At 36.8% G+C, this 24,041-nt stretch overlaps 1 protein-coding gene across 3 annotated transcripts in view; it reads right to left on the bottom strand.

Moving 5' to 3' along the window:
- Window positions 1-24,041, bottom strand: part of LOC131425836 (netrin-B) — a 203,329-nt gene that overhangs the window by 40,207 nt on the left and 139,081 nt on the right. For 2 of the 3 annotated variants that reach the window (XM_058588053.1, XM_058588054.1), the window contains 2 exons: window positions 711-860; window positions 529-630 (listed from right to left, as the gene is read on the bottom strand). In XM_058588053.1, coding sequence (XP_058444036.1) covers window positions 529-630; window positions 711-860 — 252 coding nt within the window. Of the gene's footprint in view, window positions 1-524; window positions 631-710; window positions 861-24,041 lie in introns of all 3 variants that reach the window. The other variant, XM_058588055.1, reaches the window with a different exon arrangement.

Below are 24,041 nucleotides of genomic sequence, written 5' to 3'. Positions count from 1 at the left end.
ATGCCAAACGGATATGGTGTTCTACCCATTATGGTTTGGGAATTGACAATTCTAAATTTCATTCAGATACGTTTTGCTCCCCTCCGCTGTTGCCGTTGTCAGAAGGCGCCACACCGAAAGGAGCTATTAATGTTCGCTCCGAAATGTTCCGGACTGATGACGCTGGAACGTGATGCCGAAATGCAATAAAATTTCATCCACCAGCAACGGTGATTTAAGGAAAAGCGAGGACTAAAGTTCTCGTGAATGATTGCCGGAATTCATTGTAGTCGTTTACTTAGTTTGTCTGAAGTGTTTATAATGGATTATCGCTGCACGGTTTAGGTCCTGAAGATATTAACAGTAACGTTTTGTAGGAAAATTAAGCTAGTAAAAGGATGTTATTTGAGTTTTATGATCCAAAGTTCGAATTACATTTTGTTCATGCGTTACAAAAATTGTACTTTGAAGTTAATTTCATCGGTCATCGTTCACTAACGTAGTATTAGTCACATCCGGTAAAATGAATGAAAAAGAGCACTTACTTACCCCTTCCGGCGTCCGTCCGATAGGATGGCGCCTCCGGATCATGTCGCTGCGGATCGGGTGCCGTGTTCTGCGGATGAACGATGCTGATGACACGCGGTATTTCTGCAAGAAAAGTGAAACATATGTATTTGATTATGAAATTTTCTAATTTCCTCCGTATGTCAGTAGGGAGTACAACTTACTTATGCACGGAGCAATGTGCGATCGACTTTGCTGGTAACCGCGAGCGCAGCGATTGCAGGTCAAGCCTGTTACTCCATCCTTGCAAGGGCACTGTCCTGTGGTATGGTTACAGGTTTTGCCGGATGAACCAATCGGATGACAGTCGCATGCTGTAAAGTAAAAGAAATTCAGAGAAATTGTCAGTCTACAATGTTTAAAATTAAATATGCATATAGTGCATAAATTTTCTTAAATATAATAATCGGAAATGTATAATTGAAATTAGCATTAATTTGAAAGTTGTTATGTTTATGTATACTTATAAACACGGTGTGAAATAATCGATGTTATCCAAGGGATGCGATATTCCAAGAGGAAGCTGATATTCATTAACTCGGAATTCTGAATCAAGATTGCCTTCGGGCTCTGTTCAAACAAAAGCAAATTTTCAAACAAAAGTTGAAAATTTCAAGCCACCTCAAGACAAACGATGAATGAGAACAGCAATTTTCTGACGTAATATTCTTTTTCTGGTCTTTGTGTTTTACGTAAAGCCATTCAGTGAATTGATCATTTCAATCTCCGTCGATCACAAAATGCTGGAGCATATTGCATACATTTTTTTTTATCAACAAGCCAAAATCATCATCCATCAAGTTTACGTTATAAGTGAAAAAGATTAAAAAACAGAGAGAAAAGGCTAAATTTGCATGTCACATCGATCGGGAACGAAAAAAGCAACGATTTTTTAGATATTTTTAACAAGTGAAGGGCTCCGTAATAATTTCGTTGCAGGGACATGGTTTGATTGAAGGACAGGCGAAAAATAAATTCACATGCAGCTTTTCCCTTGGTTCGGCTTCAGGGAGGTATCGAATTTCGATCATGAACGCCTGATTAAAGATAGATGCTGGAGAATATTATTAACACATCTCATGCAGACATTACAAGCTCTGTGTGCCAGCGAATTTCGATAGGTTTTCTAGACGTATCAATGAATTCACCGAACTCTGCATATTGTAATGTTAGTAAACAATTTTAAAGCATTCATTCGGTCATTTCGCCGAAAGCCATTTTGCGAAAGCCGTTTCGCCGAAAGCCATTTCGCCGAATAGATCATTTCGCTGAAAGTCGTTCCGCCGAAAGTGTCATGTCTCCTATGTTACTGGTGTGGCGCAGCCACAAAACCGAGCCAAGACGCCTCGGGAGCGAAGGCCTCTTGCATACAAACCTATAAGCGCCTCGTTTGCCCGGCCTACTCAAAGCTAGGTTTCTTTGCTTTAGTTAGGTCCGAACGAGCGGTAGCGAGGTCAGGCTGCATATGAACCAACACGATGTGGCGTAGCCGCATTAGATATTTTTTTCATTTTCACTTAATAAACGGAAAATAACACATACATTTGCCTTGTAGATACACCTATGCAATTGCCTTGTTGCAATTGCTTAGTAGCTAATAGTCAACATGTTTTCTTGGGAACTCCGTTCTGAAGGTTCATGAATCAATATTTATTCAAGAGTACAAGAACCAATCAAGAAGTACAATTGTAGGTCAACAAAACGGGCGTGAACGTTATCATCTTTCATTTGTATTTATTTTAAATCAATTCTAATTACGATTTTTCGAATGAAACTTCGAGATTTAGTGTCATCTCGAAAAAAATTTTTTTTGAACATATGGACTTTTTGGGACTTAGAGAAAATATCAAAATTTTTCTATGTTCCAGAAAGTTGATTTTTCCAAAAAAAAATTTTCTGAGATGACACTAAATCTCGACGTATCATGCAGTTTTGAGACTTTTGGCATCAAAAAAGTTTTCGATGGTGCTTTTTCTAGATTGAAAATTTGGTGCTTTTTCTAGATTGAAAATTTTCAAAATTTTACCGCTGAGCAGCACCCCTTGCGTATGTCCGATTTAGCTCAAATTTCGCATGAAGGTTTTTTTCGAGGTGCTTGAACTTTTGAGCACTAGAGCTTTACGAAAATAGAGGTGATCCCAAAATTTTGGCACCCTTATATATAAGAGCGGTAAAAATCAACGTGTTTTGTCGGTTACGTCACTTATACCATTATATCTCCGGAACCAAAAGTCACAACCATTTGGTCTTCGAACTTGATCAATGGTCCGATGGTAGCTTTCAAACGAGCCTAAGTTTGTTGAAATCGGTTCAACCATCTCCGAGAATCTTGCGCGGTAAAAAACAATGCGTTTTGTCAGTTACGTCACTTATACCATCATATCTCCAGAACCAAAAGTCACAGCCATTTGATCTTCGAACTTGTTCAATGGCACGACAGTAGCTTTCAAACGAGCCTAAGTTTGTTATAATCGGTTCAACCATCTCTGATAAAATTGAGCGGTAAAAATATCATCGAAAAGTGCACACACACATACACACACAGACATTTTCCGAACTCGTGGAACTGAGTCGAATGGTATATAACACTATAGGTCTCCGAGGTTCCGTTCGAAAGTCGGTTTTTCCAGCAATTCTAATACCTTTCTTTTATCAATCCGCATGTGTTTTTTTGCATGGATATTCTTAGGTGTTTTAGTTCTCATGACATTATTTTAATTATCGTCGTTTCAAACGGCAAATTGAGATTTTAATCACTCATTACCCTGTAATTTCGAATCTGCAAATCGTATCGAATTTCAATCTTAACGTGTGACATTCGATTGAACATTCCATGAGATGTCGAAGTAAGTTCCACTTTAGAGTTTTTCGTCATTATTTATGGTACTTCCAGAGCTGGTATTCAGGAACTAGCATAACCCAAAATGATTCGAATGGCCATAAATTAATACGCCGAACAATTTACATCTTCTATATCGGTATGAATTTTAAAAATTCATCATCTGTAATTCCAGAATCGGATAAAATTCACCAATTTTGTATGGGACCTTAAGTCCTTTAATTTGAATTTTTGTTTTTGAAGTTCGATTTGGCCTTTTTGAAAAAATGATTAAATTTTGAGAAACGATTCGATACTGGAACCGAACTTCTAAATTCGGTGCAGCAGAAATCAGATAAATTCACCTGAGGAGTGTGTAGACATCTTTGAGAAATTGTAGTGCGAATTAAAATTTTGGGGTACATTCCGAATCCAAAAAAGAATACCGCTTAAACTGAAATAAATTTATTTGGTAATCGACTATCCAAATTTGCAAACCCGATAAACCTGATTAATTTATGTGAAATGGACATTTTTATACTAATCGATCTGTATCTTCTAAACCAAAAATCGGATCTGACTAATTTTTTAGGATTTTAAGACCTCTCATTTGAATCATAGATGATTGTTAGATTTTATTTGAATCTTAGATCGGTTCAGTCATCTACGAGAAAAATGAATTGCATTATTTTAATTTCGTTTCACATGTCATCCTGTGGTTCCGAAATCAGAAGTCGGATCCAAATTTGGAAGTATACTAGTTTTCATATGAATCTGAGTTTGTAGAAAACGGTTTAGCCATCTCCGAAAAAATTGAGTGAAATTATTTGTCACACACGCATTTGCTGATCTCGACGAATTGAGTCGTATGGTATATGGAAGTTATGTTCTTCCAGCTTTTATTGCTGTAAGTAGTTTAAATCAATATAATTATGGAATTACTTTCAACTCGAAAATGCTGATATCATCTGGTTTATAAATGCCATATTCGAACGATTATGTTGCCGAAAACGAACCGTGCTAAAATCGGTCCAAGGAAAATTGTCATGAAAAAGGATGCTGTACACAGTCTTTTGGGCACTTAGAAACAATTGTATGTCACAGTATAAAAATCGTGTTTTCCGTTGCTCCCAAGCATTTTTTTGTCATACAGTGCTCAAAACTTCTACTGCTGGAATAAGGGGAAAAGTCGTTTACACAAAAATATTGATATCTCCGTTAAAAATGGACGGATTTTAACAAACTATGGCTTGTTGGATAGCTATTACCGTGCGGAATCTAAGTCTAAAAACATATTCTGTTTTCAAGGTCAATTGTGACAGATACTGTCAAAAAACTGAAAATTTTGACATAAAACTCCGTATAACTCAAAAAGTAAACATCCTATCTCAAAACCATTCAATGGCGTTTTGGGTGACGGGGAGACCTTTCATTTGCGACTAGTTTGATCAAAATCGGTCCAGCCATCTCTGAGATCTCGACCTCTTAGTTGACAACACACATACAGACACACACACATACACACACACACACACACACACACACACACAGACAGCTTAGTTCGCCGAGCTGAATCGATTGGTACATGACATTCGGCCCTCCGGGCCTCGGAAAATTTTTCGAAAGTTTGAGCGAATTCTTACCTATTTTTTATATATATAAAAAAAGGTAAAACCGACGCGACTGCATGAGCTACGTGTTATATCGATTGTCAAAATAAGAGCAAATCAGCAGCTGGAAGTTTTATATGGGCGATCTATAATAGAACTAAAACTGAAACAAACGTATCCCCAGCCTGTTGTTCTAGTTTTATTTACTTGAACAGTTCTACTGTCAAATTTAAAACTGGTATACGTTGCCGTATTTTTGAAACACGATTGAAACGCTGCTGTGGCTGCCAGTTTTTCTTGTTATAATTTCCAGATTTAAATTTCAAAACTGACATAAATTATGCATCTAGAATTGGAACACCCCTGAACATGCCCTAAGTCATTTTTTACGCTCGTAGAAACGGGACTCGTAAGACGTAAATTTACTCGTTTTTTTAACGTGCAACAAGTAGGGTAACAGAGGTATTTTGGCCACTTCATATATTTTGGCCCACCTAACAAACTATATGGATTCAATCGATCTTAGGTAACCGATGTTGCATCAGTTTGAAGCTAATCACATTAAAGTACGTATTGCGGAAGGATTTTTCAAAGATATTAGATCATTTGGTGGATATTTTTACAAAGTGGGCCAAAATAAAATCGATCCTAAAGCGGGCCAAAATACCTCTGTTACCCTATACAAAAATGGCTTTCAATCAGCTGTATACCTTTGTCGCTTTATGCCATATATTTTATCGATGAATTTCTATATTACATTTGAAGCCAATTTTGATTAATTATACGGCTTTTCAAATCATAGCATAGACAATGCTTTCGCGAGTAAGTATACATGTAAAATAGTCATTACTAGCTAAGCTAATTGCTAAATTATCGACAACAGAACTCGCAATCCTACTTTAATTTATTTTTTTTAGGTTGCCATGGTAACATGGCATTTGTATAATAGTGAACAAATATTTCTTGGTTATGATTTCCTATTCTATTCCATTTAATCTCAAGTGCTCAATTTAGATATTTTTGACAAAAGATTTGCAATTTGATTGATTGACAAAAGTTACGAGTTACATCGTTTTGATTTCCCTGGCAATGGAACCCGGCAATGCCAAACTGCCTTTCGTTTATGAGAAGCAGGAAGCGACAAATGATTACAATTTATGTTTCGTAGGACAGTCATGAAATGGAAAACTTTTCTCCGCTCTGAATCGTTCGGGCTGCTGGCTGGCTGGCTTACACTGTGGAGCTAGCAGTCGGTAGTTTGTACGAAGGTAGAATGAAGTTTTAATTAATTTTTTGCTTAAGAAGCAAGCTCAGGTAAGTTCACGGAAGCAACTCCAGTATATCCCGAAACCAATTCCACTTGTAATTGCTACAAAAAAGTTTCAACTCAAGCACAACAAGTTGCAGTACGCTATTCGAAGGCGTTCGGTGTCATATCGGAAGCAAGCATAGTTTGAAAATTGAAGCCATAACAAGTTAACGCCGACGGGATTTCAACAAGCAATTCATCCATCAAAATGTGGCTGCTACCGCGGCGCCTCCGGATCTATCTTCGTCCGCAGCTGTGATAGTCCGGTAAATAACATCTCTCTATCTCTCTCTTTACTTTGTTTTTTCTTTTGTTTGACATTCGTCAGTCCGGAACTTTAGGCCCCAGCAATACGGGATGATTTATGGGTTCGATGCTTGCATATCTACCAGGACAGAACCCAACGGTCGGCAGCTGATGGGGAGTTGATCTGCCAGACTGTACAGACTACAGAATAATGCGCCTACGGTGATGGGGAACACGCCGTTCGGTCAAACGATATTGTTCTGACAGCAGCCAGAATAGTAGTCGCAGGGAAAAGAAAGAAAGATTCAATGATAATTTGATAGTAAATGACGTGTTATGATTAATTTATACGGCGCGTACTGGCCATACTCTCAGTGATTTATCACAAATTGTAGTGCTTTGGTGATTATTGTTTGGCAGTAGGAAGCACCGTACTAGAACGATGGACATTTTGTTGTGAAAGTACATTTGTAAGATAGTTGTAAAAGTTGTTGTAGCCTGTGTAGGCGATAAGATTTAAGGTAAGAATTTGTTGGGATACATTACTGATTGTTTTATATTCGAACAATTTTGTTCGCCTGGTTGTCTCAGAATTCCAATAAATTCTAACATCGGACGGATCGTGCACGGCAGCTTGTGATCTTGTTTCGAACAAGATTTACGTTTACATTGTGTATCGCTTGTGCAAAAGAGTGAAGAGATACTAAGACAATAGTATAGCGTGATGGGTTAGTCGATACCATTCATACGGTTGTCTTGAATTCTCAACCCATAGAAAACATAGTGTCAGAGTTTATTGGACCTGAAGAGGCGAATGATCTTAAGGTTAAAACTAGTGATGGACAATACGGCTCATTTCAATGAGCGGCTCTGAACCGAACGCTCTTTCGTAAGAGTCGGTTCAATTGAGCGGTTCTTGGCTCTTTTTCAATAAACGTCAATGTGGAAAAGCGGTTCGAGAGAGTGAGTGTGAGAGCCACGGAAATGCATGAGCGGTATGGGCGATCTAAAATTGTGTTTCACAACTAGAGGTGTCCGTGTGCGAGGAAGCGGGATATTGCAATAAGTTAGTTGAAATTCCATTTGGAAAAAAATCTATTTTTCTTCTATTACGACAGAATTCTTTGAAAATTCACTGCAGAATAAATGTTTCTATGTATTTGTGACAGCTTCATTAGAAAACATCATCGCTTAACTAACAACGTTATCAAATTTGGGCGTACACAGGCACACAGATTTTCCAAATTGAAACGCAGATTTTAAAATGGCAACTCTTTTTGAGAGCCGCGGTTCAATTTTGGAGAGCCGTGGTTCGTTCGCTCATTGCTACGAGTCGGTTCAAATGAACGGCTCGTGAGCGCTCGCCCATCACTATTTAAAACCTCTACAATCGAAACAAAATAAAATTTCCGATACTCTTTATCATGCGGTGACGTCAGCTCGATAATGCCTTGTTTGGTATCTTTTCACTCTTTTACGCTAGCGATACATAATGTAAACGTTAATTTTTTTTAGGTTGTCGTGGCTTAAGTGCAGTATTGTCCGATAACGGCCCGATCGCAGCGCTACGACCGGGTCAACGTCATGCTAAATCGGTCCGACAAAATTCATTGGGGTAATACAAAGAAGCAGAGATGCAGTCAAATTATCCGGACTCAAGCAAGTGCATTGGATGTCAGGAAAAAAACTGTACACTCTTAAAAATAGTTACTCAAAAATGAGTAAGATCTCAATCATCTACAGAAAAAGTGGAAACTCTAATGTAGAGTAACTCCGTAGTTACTCAAATTTGAGTTCTTCCACTGGAAATGAGATTTGGATAAAATCTACTCATTTACTGAGTAATGCTTCATTTGTACTCGAGCCAAAAATTGAGTAATTAACACTCAAATTTTAAAAGCAATTTTATTACATATATGTCAAATTTGCATATAAATTGCTCCTTTTCTGGGTATATTGTGTTTAATTATTAGGTAATTGACACGAAATACTTAAAATAACCTAACTGTGTGTATTTATTATTCCGTTTACAATTGATTTCTAAACTATTAAGTGGCGGTCGCTTGGAGTAGTGTATCAATAGTGCCTTAATATACATGTCAGTAATGCTCAGGTACCAATCAGTCACTGATCTCTCATAAATGACACACTCATATTCGTATCTATTCTGAAGCACAATATCTGCGTCGATGGCACAACCAAGAGCCCAGTTCATAATTCCGGTTTTGGCAGGCACAAAACCGTTTGTGTTAAGCGAGTCACTTTTGCAACAGATACAGGTGAACAGCTAACTAAAAATACGCGATCCCACTAACAAAAATTGGCGCCAATTGCTACAAATGGTTATTACGACTTTTAAACTGATCTGGCGAATAGTAACCTAAAAACAAATTCACCCGTAATCTCAAATTTAGAGTAACAGTTACTCATTATCATTGTTGGTAACTTCTCAATTATTGACACTCCCATGTATCATTTGAAAATGAGTAACTAGTACACAAACTCTGAGTAACTTTTTATAAGCGTGTAGAATACGAAGGTTGCGAAGTTTATTAGGATCAAAATGGGTATGCATTTGTGGAAACCAAAGATGCCAGATCTGCAGATTTGTCTATAAATCTGCAGATTTCGTATATAGTGCTGCAGAGATTGTTTGTTGCAGACAGAGATGTCGTTTATATAGATTTTTACATACGCATACAGATTTAATACAGACTACAGATTTTAGACAGATATCTCAAATTTATTACAGATTTATACAGATTTCACAAAAAGTAAGAGAGAAACAATAAAACTATTCTACCTGAGCTATCTATTAGTATTTGATTGCAGTGAACACTAAAATACATTTATAATCTAAAACCAATTTGAAGTGATATTCAAGAAAGTTATAGCATCATGAAACTTTATTGTCAGACTGAGAGTTGTATGATCTGACTTGAAGTTGCATAGTGGGCGTTGGAATTACATGTCAACTCATAAAGTTAACATTTTCAAACTTAACAAGAAAACTATTAAATTTCGTCGATTAACATTCTAGTGAGCGCGACAATGACTTACGAAGATATGAAAAATGAATGCTCATTAAATCTGTTATTCTATAACCACAATCTATGGGAATGACATCTTTTAGCATTATTTTATTGCAGAAATTTCATTTTATTAGTGATTACAGATAAATACAGATTTTTTATACAAAACAATACAGATTTTCTTTGGAATTATCTGGCATCTCTGGTTGCAGACTTTTTAAAATCGAGTTTTTCGCAGACTTTCGTTCAAATTTACAGCCTAATTTTCGCTAAATTTCTTTTTTTTTTTTGCTCGCCAAATCAATTTAGCATATCATACTTTATAGAGAAATTGCTGGCAGCAAGAGATAGACATTTTTATTGGATTTACTGACTTTTGCAACCCAGTCTGAAGATATTTGAAATTTTTACCTGACATATTTGGTGGAAACCTTTATTCTCTTCATCGTGGTCGACTCAGGAGCTCTTTTTTATCGAAGTTCCTTATAAGTTATAAGTTATAGGTTATAAGTTATAACTGTGATCATGAATTTTTGTAGGGTAGATCCGGGTGAGATGCGGCGTCAATGTACTTTCTGCACTTTCGAAATCTCGAATATCGATTCGATGTCTTTGCGCGAGTGTATTTATTTCGTGATGCACTCTTACCAGCCGCTACCTAATTTTGGATCAAAACCTACCCAAAATCAACTAAAGTGCATCTCCCCAATTTTGGGTAACGAGTGATGACCTCAAAATTTAGGTAACTGTAAGTTTAGTACAAATGTTATGCCATAACAAAGCACGCTACCCATTTTTACCGATCAACTCAAAGTTTGAGTAGATAACGACCTAATTTTGGGTAGCTTATAGAAGAGCTCGACAATGAGTGATTTCTCCTCAAAAAATAGGTAGAAATGGTTGTCAGTGTGCAAAAGAAAACGTTTACAATAGCTGCTCTTTTCTATTAATAAATAATGTATTTGTTACCATCTATTCACTCTCGATTATGTTGCGGTAGCCATTAAAATTTTAGTTATTTTTCCCAGTATTGTAATAATTCTAACGAATTCACGTGTTGATTCAATTGTGTGAAGCTTCTAGAAAATTTGTTGGCTATGTTGGTGATATTTGACACTTCCGGTAAAAAATCAAGATGATGCGGCGTCTATCCCCTACCATCGATATAGATGCCGCAAAAAAATCAGGGTGAGAAACCGCACCTGCCTATAAGCAACCAAGTAAGATTTTTTTACGAAAGTGATCAAATTTTTGATCAATGGCCCAACAGTAGCTTTTTAACGAGCATAAGTTTGTTAAAATCGGTTCAGCCATCTCTGAGAAAATTGAGCGCGTAAAAATACAATGCTTTTTGTCGGTTACGTCACTTAAACAATCATATCTCCGGAACCAAAAGTCACAGCCGATTGATCTTTGAACTTGATCAATGGCCCAATAGTAGCTTTCAAACGAGTCTAAGTTTGTTAATATCGGTTCAGTCATCTCTGAGAAAATTGAGCGCTTTCAAATATCTTCCTAAAGTGCACACACATACATACATACACACGCACACAGACATTTTCCGATCTCGTCGAACTGAGTCGAATGGTATATAACACTATGGGTCTCCGATGCTCCGTTCGAAAGTCGGTTTTTCCAGCAATTCTAATACCTTTCAAAATACGAGAAAAGCAAAAACGTTTTAACTTGACATAACTGTTTACAAATTGATAAGGTTATGTTAGTTTATACCTAAAGAAAATTTTTAATTTTATTCAAATTTGAACAAAAAATTTCTTCACAGAAACTGCTAGTGATATTTTTGAAAATATAAGTAATATAAGAAAGGCTTCATTACTCCAATTTTTTTGTTTTTCCTTCGTTTCGTCTTCGATTCGTCAGTGCATAACATTTTTTTTTGTTAAACTGTTATGCCACCCAGCAGTGCCGAATATAAAAAATTGCTTTCTATTGGTCGATTTAGTTTGTACCCATTCAGGTGTAAGTAAGGAATATGTACTTCAGTGTATCATGAAAAAGTTGAGCTGCTAGGTGGCATAACAGTTCAATATAAACTGTTATGTACTGCCGAAACCAAGACGAAACACAAACACTTATTATGCGCCCTTAAAACGAAATCAAGCTTACCTCTGAAAGAATATAATATTAATTCTAAATGACGTAGGGTAACGGCTCCAGTAGTCATCTCATATTAGCAAAACCATTAGCTAGAGAGAAACCTGTTCGATAGATTGACCTTAAGGGTGAGATTAAAATAGGTGCCACATTTTTCGAACTATTTTTTGCCGGTATCGTTCGTTAGAGCCGAAGTAAAGATATTGTATCTGATTTTATCACAATCTGTTGATTGAACATCGAGTAATCGGAAAAAAATGCAGCGACTCTATTAATGAGATGACTATTGGTACAATAGCCCTATAATATTTTTTTCTATTTTTTTCGGTATTTTAACGATATCAAACTAACTAGAGATTATAAGAGGAGAAAGAATATGAAATCATAGAGCCATAGTACTCAAGGAAGAGCAAGGATGTGAAGAATAAAGTGCGGAAAAGTGAGACGTGACAAGGGTCATTTAAGTAAGCAGAAGGCTTCTCGTATCTAAACTTTTACCTTCTACCAGAGGAGTCGAACTTAGGCATCTTAAAGATACGAGTCATCCGAGTCTCTGATATGTCAGAAAGTAAAGGCAAAGGTCGTTTGCCATTTACTGTCCGAACCGGCAAAAGTAAAGTTACGAGAAGTTGTCACATTCTGCCCACGACGGTTTCTCACACAATGTGTTTCATTGTGTTGATATTTTCTCATCTCTATGCAGTTAGTTACTTTTTTCTAAGTAAAACTATAATACAGATTTGTTTTGCATGAAAATATAACAGATCGGCTGAAAAGTTCGTATCGTTTCTATGAGAGGGCGCCACTAGAATTAAATCCATACCATTTCAGTTAGTACCAACCTTCAAAAGATACATGTATAAATTTGACAGCTGTCTGATTATTAGTTTGTGAGATATTGCATTTTGAGTGAAGCTAATTTTGTTATTGTGAAAAAAATGGAAAAAAAGGAATTTCGTGTGTTGATGAAACACTACTTTTTGATGAAAAAAAGTGCCGCCGATACCAAAAAATGGCTTGATGAGTGTTATCCTGACTCTGCACCGGGCGAAGCAACAATTCGTAAGTGGTTTGCAAAATTTCGTACTGGTCATATGAGCACCGAAGACGATGATCGCGGTGGACGTCCAAAAGAGGCTGTTACCGATGAAAATGTGAAAAAAATCCACAAAATGTTTTTCAATGACCGTAAAGTGAAGTTGATCGAGATAGCTGACACCCTAAAGATATCAAAGGAACGTGTTGGACATATTATTCACGAATATTTGGATATGAGAAAGCTTTGTGCAAAATGGGTGCCGCGTGAGCTCACAATCGATCAAAAACAACAACGAATTGATGATTCTGAGCAGTGTTTGGAGCTGTTATATCGAAATAAAACCGTTTTTTTTTCGTCGATATATAACAATGGACGAAACATGGCTCCATCACTTCACTCCGGAGTCCAATCGACAGTCAGCTGGGTGGACTGCACGCGATGAACCGAACCCAAAGCGTGGAAAGACTCAACAATCGGCCGGTAAGGTTATGGCATCTGTATTTTGGGATTCGCATGGTATAATTTTCATCGACTACCTTGAAAAGGGAAAAACCATCTACAGTGACTATTATATAGCGTTATTAAAGCGTTTGAAGGACGAAATTTAAAAAAAACGGCTTCATTTGAAGAAGAAAAAAATTTTGTTTCATCAAGACAATGCACCGTGTCACAAGTCGATGAAAACCATGCTGAAATTGAACGAATTGGGCATCGAATTGCTCCCTCATCCACCGTATTCTCCAGATTTGGCCCCCAGTGACTTTTTCCTGTTCTCAGACCTCAAGAGAATTCTCGCTGGTAAAAAATTTAGAAGCAATGAAGAGGTAATCGCTGAAACTGAGGCCTATTTTGAGGCAAAGGACAAATCGTACTACAAAAATGGTATCGAAAAGTTGGAAGATCGCTATAATCGCTGTATCGCCTCTAATGGCAATTATGTTGAATAATAAAAACGAATGTTGGCAAAAAAATGTGTGTTTCTATTAAACGATACGAACTTTTCAGCCGAACTGTTATACTCAATCAAATAACGTGCTGTATTCTAGTAGAACATGTTCAATGATAGCATTTCTGACGAATCGCCATACTAAAACTGCGGACAATAAAGGACGTGGACCTCCATCTTTTCTTATCACTCCCAGACTTCGGTACATTAACTTCACAAGTGCCGAATTTCTTGTTTTATCGGCCCCGGCTGATTTATTATCACAATCATACTGTTTCCTTACGGTCTGGTGCTGGTCTCGGTTTGTTCTGCTAGCTACCATCAAAATAATACAGAATAAGACGAGAAACCCCCACAAAATGATAAATTACACCAATTATCAGGACAACTTAGTCATCAATAAGTGGTTCATTCGTTTCGGTTGGTCTTGTTCAGTACAACTTTCATACGCACGGCACATCGGAGCACAATTCAGAGGTCGACCTCGTATACCCTAGACAGTCATAAGAAACAACACCACCTAAAGTACATGTCTGTGGTGTTTAAGCGCAATGAAATATTACCTTTCTTGGCTGACTCAGGTTCTGTGGAGGACCCGAGGTGTTTGTTAATATTTGGCGAGAAATTGCACCGATTTCACGAGTAAGCCAAGGATTTGTCAAGTTGATACTATCCCTATTCAAACTTGGCAAATTTTTTCTGTCAGATTTTCTCCTATTTACAAAAACATGCTACTGAAAACGCTCCTTCTGTAGTGAATCCTCGACAAATAAAATGCTCATACCAAACCGCAGTAAAAAAAAATGACAACAAGAAGGCAATTTAGGACTCAGATGTTTTTTGGTCCGGTCAGTGAAATCGTGTGACAAATTTCGCCTCCATACATATCACCAAGATTAATCTTCGACTCGTTAACATTTTTCTCCGTCCTTGCGAACGGCATTTCAGCAAACCGTATCTCGATGGCAATCTCACCGAGCACGTGTTCGAAACTGATGGTACGGAAAGTGTCCTTCCAGTATAGAGAAAGCAACAAAAACAACGACACTCAATTGGCGCTTGAATGGTTTGATTCCTGTTCCAATTCAACAGAAGTTCTCCGAAACGCTCGGTTTGCGATGGCGACTGACAGATTGCAGATAAACTGGACGACGCACAGTAAAAGTGTGGGAAGAAGCTGAGTTCTGATATTTGCTTCTTTTTTTTTATTTTACTCCTCGTCCCCGGTAGACGAGGATACCCGCGGGCTTGTTGAGAGATGCTTGGCGGGTACGACACCCACCCATATTTGTTTACTCGCGCTGGAAATTCACCAAGAGATGCAAATAAACTGCGAGCACCGCCAGGCAAGGAAAAACAAACAGACCGATAAATTTTTCAACTTAATGGTCATTTTTATGGGCGACATTAACGGGCAGCTCTGCGGTCTTCTGCTTGACCGTTCGATTTATGGTCGGAATCGATCGACTGTTGGCTTCTGGAAATCTTTGGGGCGGTTGGTGAGGATCCGCAGAAATCTTGATGCTTCAAAACGAGGTAATTGAACAATTTTACACCCGGTAGTGGGCAGCAAATTGCTCTCAATATTGCGATGTGTAATGGAAAGAAATACTTTGTTGTGAAATTCATATATTCTGCGGATTATTTTGATCGTTATATGGCAACTGGAATGAATGAAATCGAATTCAGAAAGAAAAAAAAACGAGAAGTGGAACTAGCAATTTGATCAATAACGACCGAAAAGAGAACACAGATTAAAATATTTCGCTAATTCAATTTGTATGCACATGTTTGGAGCAGGCAATTGAATATAAAGTTATTTTTTAGTTCTTCAATTCGCGATATACTTTGAAAGTAGAAATAAGCGCTTCTTCATATACAGCTCTGTTCATGGAAAAATCAATGCACTCCAGTTTAATTTTACATCAATCATGTTTTTTAATCAGATTTTCGATTCAAATGATGTTTATTTTATAGTATTTTAATTTGTCAAAAATAATAAATACATTTTTTCAAGCTACAAAGACCTGTACCTGTGTATATCCGATGTGAGTTTTTGTGGTCTTCAACTTACGTTGAATGTAAGTTGAAGACCACAAAAATTAACATCGGATGTACAGGAAAACGGTGTAACGCAAAAAATAATTTTTGCACAGAAATTACGCGAAAAGAAAAAATACTCATTCTTATTTTCTTCGAAACTGCCAGGTGAGAAAAAAAAATTCATTGAATAAAAATATTTTTTTAGTCGAAATTTGTACTACCCTTTTTATAAAAATAAAGAGGCTTTCTTCAGCACAAGCGTCATACAATACTGAGAAACGTTTATTGAGACACCTAAGCTCTTGAACGTTTTTTGAATGCCAGTAATGGTTTTTGACCGGCTTTTTTCAGTTTCCCACCATTGTGAGATGGCTGAACCGATTTTCACAAACAAAAAGTCCAAATAAAATGTAATCCTGAGCTACAGGGAGCAGTGTGTTTATTAAAATTTCACACCGTCACTTTGACCCATGCTGCAAAAAAACTGAAGAAATATTTGCACGGTTATAAACTTGACGGGCGCGCCTTGAACTTAACGTTTAAGCCGAAGAAAAATAAATCCATTGATCAAACGTTCCCAAGTAATCGATGCAGTTTATTCCAGCCCGATTTTTAGTAAGGAAAAATATAACAAGACATTGTAAATGTTAAATATCTATAAGAAATGACCTAACCAATATCCTACACCACTACTAAAAATAAAAACCTGTTTTAATCCAACTAGTGGTGTAATGATGCCTTTCTCATATCAATCATACTATCATATATAACACTGTGGTATTCTTTAAAATAATTTTTTTCTTCGATTCTTAAAAGAATAACCGAAATCGGTTTGTTTGACCGTCTACTGCTAAAAACTATCGATTGGAAAAGATTTGAGGTCGATTTAGAATTTTTTTAAGGTTTTTCTCCATTTTCAGTGATGGTACACAATTTTTAACCCACTTTACCCTGTATTTACAGATCCGGAAGTTGGTTTCGCATGAAATTTAGGAATTACGTATGGGACCACAGGACCTTTCATTTGAACCTAAGTTTGTGGAAATCGGTGGCGCTATTTATGAAGTTTGAACACATATTTTCTTTTTTTTTGCACATTTTACCCCATAACTCCCAAACCGGAAGTCGGACCTTTCATCAGAATCTAAGTTTGTGAAAATCGGTTCAGTCATCTCTGAGAAAAGTTAGTGCACTTATTTTCACAATTTTTTGCACATTTTACCACATAATTCCGGAACCGGGAGTCGGATCCAAATAATATTCAGGAATTTTGTATGGAGCCACAAGATTTTTCATTTAAATCTAAGTTTGTGAAAATCGGTTCTGCCATCTCCGAGAAAAGTGAGTGACGTTATTTTCCCTTTTTGGTGCATATCACCTTGCAATTTCGGAAGCGAAAGTCGGATAAAAATCATATTCAGGAATTTTGTATGCGACTATGAGACCTTTCATTTAAATCTAAGATTGTGAAATTCGGTTTAGTAGTCTATGAGAAAAGTGAGTGACATTATTTTCACATTTTTTTATGCATATCACCCTGTAATTCCGGAACCGGAAGTCGGATCCAAATAGAATTCTGGAACTTTGTATGGGACCGTAGGACCTTTCATTTGAATCTAAGTTTGTAAAAATCGGTTCTGTCATCTCCGAGAAAAGGGAGTGACATTATTTTCACATTTTTGGTGCATTATTTTCACATTTTTTATGCATATCACCCTGTAATTCCGGAACCGGAAGTCGGATCCAAATAGAATTCTGGAAATTTGTATGGGACCGTAGGGCCTTTCATTTGAATCTAAGTTTGTGGAAATCGGTTTTGCCATCTCCGAGAAAAGTGAGTGACATTATTTTCACATATTTGGTGCATATCACCCTGTAATTCCGGAACCGGAAGTAGGATTCAAATGAAATTTAGGAACTATGTATGGAACCATGAGACCTTTCGTTTGAATCTAAGTTTGTGAAAATTGGTTCTGCCATCTCGGAGAAAAGTGAGTGACATTTTTTTCACAATTTTTGTACATATCACCCTGTAGCTCCGGAACCGGAAGTCGGATCCAAATGAAATTCAGGAACTTTGTATGGGGCTATGAGACCTTTTATTTGAATCTAAGTTTGTGAAAATCGGTTAAGCCATCTCCGAGAAAAGTGAGTGACAATATTTGTCTCTCTCTCTCACACACACACACACAGACATTTGCTCAGTTCGTCGAACTGAGTCGAATGGTATATGACATTCGGCCCTCCGGGCTTCGGTTCAAAAGTTGGTTTTTGCAGTGATTGTATAGCTTTTCTATATGAGAAAGGCAAAAATAAAATTTACACTCGCGGATGGGTTCGCTGCGAACCAATTTTGGATTTTAAGTTTGAATCTCACGATTGACTTAATTTACACACATTCCAAATAAATCTGATAAAACGGACAATGATATGTAGATGGGGCTTCGATCGTTTGACATCGTTTCATTTTGGGCGGAAAATTTGCAGTATCCGTCGCATGAATATATTTCAGTTTCGCCAATCAGCATTATTCGTTAAATAACACTTTTAAAACTTTTCACTAATCAACTATGAATCTATGAACTATCACTCAAAATAACTGCTTCGACCAATTACTTGAATTACACTTTGAAATTAGATTTTTTGAGAGTAACATTTAGGTATCGTTTTGTACTCCCAGTGTTGCCAACTCTCCTCTCATCTTTATGAAGCGCAGAGCTTAAAATTGTCACGCATTCTCAATGAAAGAATCCAATCCAATATCTTCACGTTCGTTATTTTACTGTCTTATTCGTAATTGACCGACACCAGAATAAACGAAGAGAGACGAAGCATTTTCGTTTCTCATTGAAAAAATGAGAGAGAATAATTGCCAACGTCACTCTTTCCTCTGTGACAAGACGAAACCAAACTAACGTCTACAGGGAGAACCAGCAGAATTTCAAAATCTGCGCCGCTTGGCTATAAAAAGTGTCTAAAATATGATAAATAGAAATAATTACCTTCCATAGCCTCTTTGTAAATCAAAACTACTACAAATTCGAGTATCAACAGGTGAAAATCGACACTGCACAATATGCGATGAGACTGAAAACCGAAAATGACTGAAAGGGCAAATGAAAGAAGGAACACAATTCTCGGTTGATTTTTCTAAAGGCCGTAAGAGCAAGTGACAGATTCTCTTTGTTTACTTTCTCTTCTAATAAATACCGAACGGTTTTCATGTTTATCACTTAACTCTTTGTATAAAATGATACCAGAAACCTTCGACTTTCAAACAGTATTGTAAAATCCAAGGAAATCTTTATAATCACGTCACAATAATCGTGAACAAAGAGAAACTCTCACTTGCTCGTACGGCCATTTGAAAAATCAACCGAAAATTTAGAAACTACTGCTCCGCTTACGTCGTTGACTGCACATAGTTTGCAAGTGGAACTGAGAGTGACATTTAGTTTTCGTCTATTATAAGTCAATGAAAATTACTTTTATCAGCTATTATAAGTCAAGTGACATTCAGTACAATAAATACAAACAATACGTTTATTTTGTTAAAAATTTTTCTATGATCGCGCTCAAAACATGCATACGGAGCTGGATAACTATCCAATTTTGAATAGTTTTTATTGAGTTTTGTTTTCAGGCTTCGTACATTAACCTAAACATAGGTAAAGTAGCTCTAAGTAGGTTTTCATAAGGTCGTTACAAAAATATACTGAAAATTTAATAATATCTACTCGATAGAAAGCTAAATTTTCTCAAGTATTCAGACTCAATTCGAGGTTGAATTTGGTTTACTTAGTTTTAGCTTATTGAACGCGTACAAAAAGATTCGAAGAAACTAAAAGTTAAGTAAAAAGTATTGAAGTAAAAGGTAAATAGAAAAGTATTTCTTATCAGTGGCGCCATCTTTTATGATACACTGGAAACTGATATCAAGATACAATATTTTACTGTCGATTTGTACCTTTCTTTTGAATTAACTAATGTTCGCCTTTCCTAATGAGTTATCAAAAACCGGAATCTGGAAATTACTATTTCAAAATCGAATTCGATGAGCCATTAATTCACCCTTGAGTTTGAACATTTTCGAAGTTATTATTTCTGACTACACTTTCCTTTCAATTAAGGCTTACAAAAATGAAAAAAAAACGGGCGTCAAAAGTTGTCACACATCGAAAAGCATTTTCCGAGCTCGACGATATTCCGACGGCATTCCGATCCTGAGTTTTAAGTCGGTCAAACTTTAAAGTGGTTGCGTGACCTTTCTTGATGAGAAAGATAAAACATTCCTGCTGACATTTTTATAACTTGATTATTATTTCCTTTTCATCTACCATCACGCGACCTCGGGCCCGTGGTCTATAAATATGTATTTGTGTGGAATTGTCCGTTCTCTACAGTCTTGATTCACTTTGGGGTTTTTATTTTTATTTCCACCGGCATTCTCCACGAGTGGTCTGTGCGAAACCAGGCCGGAATGATGATGTGCACATAACATACATCTTCCGCATCTTCAGTCCTTGGAGTCGTCCAATTACTCGCCCTTGGCACCGCCATCATTTAGAATCAGTTTCAACTGAACCCATCCTAATCCAGCGCAACAGTCTTGTTATCCTTTTATCCCTTTTGTTTATTCACTTTCGTTCTGTCTCTGTGCCGTGGCCTGAGGAGAAGAAGATAGCGTTCTGGATGTGGGAGCAACACACGCGTTTCCTGTTGCGAAAACAAGCCTAGGGCTCGCAATCCTCTTGTCCAAAGTCCCTGGTGGATTGTAAGTGTGTTCTCCCCTTATCGTCAGAGTGGATGTTTCCTATTTTCAACATATGCCTGCACTCCAACAAGACACCAGCCGAGCCTGAACAAAGTACCATCAGTACATATATCACGAGGTCAATCTCTTTAAATTGTCGGATTTATAGCCCCTCGTTAGAAAAAATGCACTCGGGAAGAGATTGGCATAATTTTTTATGGGTTTTGATGTTAGCGCTATAATTGGCTAAAGGAATAACTTTTTTTTTATCGAGAAAAAAAAGTAGGAGATAAGCTTGGTAGCAACTTTATTGCAAATAGAAAAAAAAATCCTTCCATTGTGAGATGCGAAAATCCTTTCCGGAAAATTTTCCTACAGTATCTTCTTCTGCCCTTAGTTCGCAAATGGACACGTACCGTTGCCGCTCACATTTATCAACTTCCGTTCCAGCTGGACTACTGGAGAAAAGTCCTTAGAATATAAAGGAAGAAACCCTGTGCGGTATAAACATATCACACAATTTCACCGGAGGCTCCACACCCGACCGTGATGATGTCGACGGAACTGATAAGAACATCCTAAAACAACAAAAGGCAACAGTGAACGGGTCGGTGCCGTACAGAAACAAAAGGAAAAGGAAGTGATTGTGCAGCTTCGTCTCCTTTCGAATAATTCGACGGAAGCTGAAATATGTTTTTCAGAATGGCAATAGTGAAGTTACTGTTTGGGATTCGAGTATTTATAGTTTATGGAAGTATTTTTCCATGCTGATCAGTGTTGTGGTTGATTGAACAAGTATGTTTTGCTATAAAACAGGTAATAATATTGTGGAATAATCGGCGAAGAGATTCAATAAATTGGTTTGTTTTCAAACTTCTTAATTTTATCACACTTTTAATATCATTGTCGATGCCTTACAGGGTCAAATCGTTTTTCGGACCCGAGAAGCCATTCAACAGAAGATTCAAACCGTATCACCAGCCAAATCTTAATCGTTAGAATATATGTTGGAAATTACGACTGTTATTTTTTATAAAAACGTTCGAAAACTGTCCCAAATTCACTCCTTTTTACGGTCATAAAGAATTAAAATATTGACTTCATTCGAACACTACCAAACTTTTCACTGGAAATGGATTACATACTTTCAATCAATGCACTGCCTGTCAAAAATACAATTTTGGCGCGTTGTTAACTTCCAACCAGAACTTTGGAATTCACAAACAAAAAATGGGTCTGATTACTTCAACTGAAGTGCATTATGCTGAGAACATCCTATACCGATCGAAACAAGTAGTAGTCCGATGGTGCGAAGTCAGGATTCTTTTCGTCCGCAATTGCCATATGAAATCGAGCGTTGTCGTGATGAAAAATTACTGATTCATAACACGCTGTTATTCCTGCAATGTCGGAGTTAGCTGGATTCGAAATAATGGCCCGTTGGCTGTTTGACCATGTGAAAGTAATTCGCAGCAAACGCTACTTTTGTGATCCCTTTATATGCAGAGTGGATGTAAATATTTTATTTCGTTTTGGCCGGGTATACAATTCGAAACCTTTCCTAAGAACCCGAATACTTGTAGGTGCATAGAAATAGCTTTTTGTGTCACTTTCTATAATACGTCAATCATTTCCTGCATCTGAAATCCAAACGATTCATTTGTTCATGTCCAGGTTCTTCGGCACTTTGTTTTCACCGTCCAAATCATTAATTATTATCTGTTTCTATCTCTTCACTCGTGTATTCAAAATTTTCAGGGAATGATAGACTTCATTTTCATGAATAAATGCAACTCTAAGGTTTGTTCGTGACAAAATCTGAACACCTCTAAATACGAATATCTCTAGAAATACTTCATCAACGCGTGAGATATCTCGGAAACTGACGAACGTATGTTTGTTCATTGTATAAAATTTATTTTTGGTGATACTACGAGCTTTTAGATCAAAGATGGCGTCGAAAGACGAGCAACTGTGTGCGTTCATAATAAAAATCCGGATCTGTTAGTCCTGCAAGCACTGTCCATAAAGTTTTTAAAGTTTTTACTGTTATGTGACGGACAGGCGTAGAGGATCATTTCAGGACGAAGGGAAAGACCAAGTTCTGCAAAAAAAATATTTGATTTGGCAGGAAATATGGAGCTGTGGTCGAGTAAGTCAATGCTTTATCACTACCGGAACGGTAAACAAAGACATATATCGCAAAAATGCCTAAAAAAGCGATTGTTAACATTCCTAGGCAGTCATGACGCTTTCTCTCGCTATTCTGGTGGTTTGGCTTCTTGTCACTACGTCAAAGATGTCTTAGAACGGTATAAAACGAATGAAGTGCATGTTGTACCGAAAGAGGTGAATCCACCTAACTATCCGTGGTTGCACCCAATCGAACTATATTGGGCTCTCATGAAGAGAGAAATCTCTCAAAATGAACAACAAGCTAATTGTTACTAGTAAACTCAAAAGTTCATAGTTTTTTCGTGCATCCTAATTAAGTAACTGTAGTTAGTTTTTAGATGACTAATAATGTACATTTAAATGATAAAAAAGCGGGTGGGTACTGTCAGAGACATAACTGGAGGACGTGAATACGAATAAAACTGACATGTTTCTTTCATACTTCCAAATATCAATAATCGTTTGAATTTTTACCTTTTACTGCTTCGCTTCTAGAATTGTAACGGTGCATCTATACTAAAGTTTAACTTATTGACGACAAATTTAGTCTACCATACAATTGAATAAAAGTCGAAGAAAACTTTGCATAGTTCTTTAGGAATACTTCAAAAGGTTCTGAAACAAACCGATTTGAGGGAAACTTCCTATGTTTACAACTGTTGAGTCCGTTTGCCATAATTCATTTAGCTATACCCAAACCTAAATTCTGCACGAAACAACCGAAATTAGTTCTGCGCCTAATTCGTATTACTGTTTTTTAATTAGTTGATTTTAACAACAAAATTTCCAAAATAACTGTGAAATTAGTTAAAATTGAGAATTTACTTTGTTGAAAAAAGCTCTAATTTTTAGAGAGTTTTTTTTGTAATTGCAATAATTGGATTGCATAGTTTTAAGCCATAGATTGTAAAAATCCACACGGAAAGACCGAAATCAGCATTTTGGCGAAAAAATTAGTGATTTTCTGATTTTAGTTAGTTATTTTTTGAGACAACTAAAAAAATCTTACTTTTGCTAATTTAGATTTTTTAATTCTAATTCCCTTAATAATAATAAAATATTTGCTGAAATGGCTATTTTTTTAGTTGAATTCACCAATTAAACGTTCTGTCATTTCTTAGCTAAAGCACGCTTCATATACATTCAACTAATTTGTTAGTTGAATTAGAGAAATAAAACGTTGTTTTCAACCAACACAAAATGGTTGAATTGGTTTCTGCAAATTGCAGCTATATGGCGCTCTGTCACTGAAAAAACGCGTACACCGTAATGACTATTAGCCACTAGATGGCACACTACCACCGGAAAAAATTTCAGTCGCGGTTGTCTTTTCTATATTGGCAGGTATATATTTATACCGATGTTGTGTTGGAGAAAAAGACAGAAGCGAAACATAAACTTCTTTTTGA

Source organism: Malaya genurostris, chromosome 1 (genome assembly GCF_030247185.1).
Source record: "Malaya genurostris strain Urasoe2022 chromosome 1, Malgen_1.1, whole genome shotgun sequence".
Lineage (NCBI taxonomy): Eukaryota > Metazoa > Arthropoda > Insecta > Diptera > Culicidae > Malaya > Malaya genurostris.
Note: the sequence above shows the minus strand (reverse complement) of the source record. Positions and strands in the feature narration are given on the sequence as shown.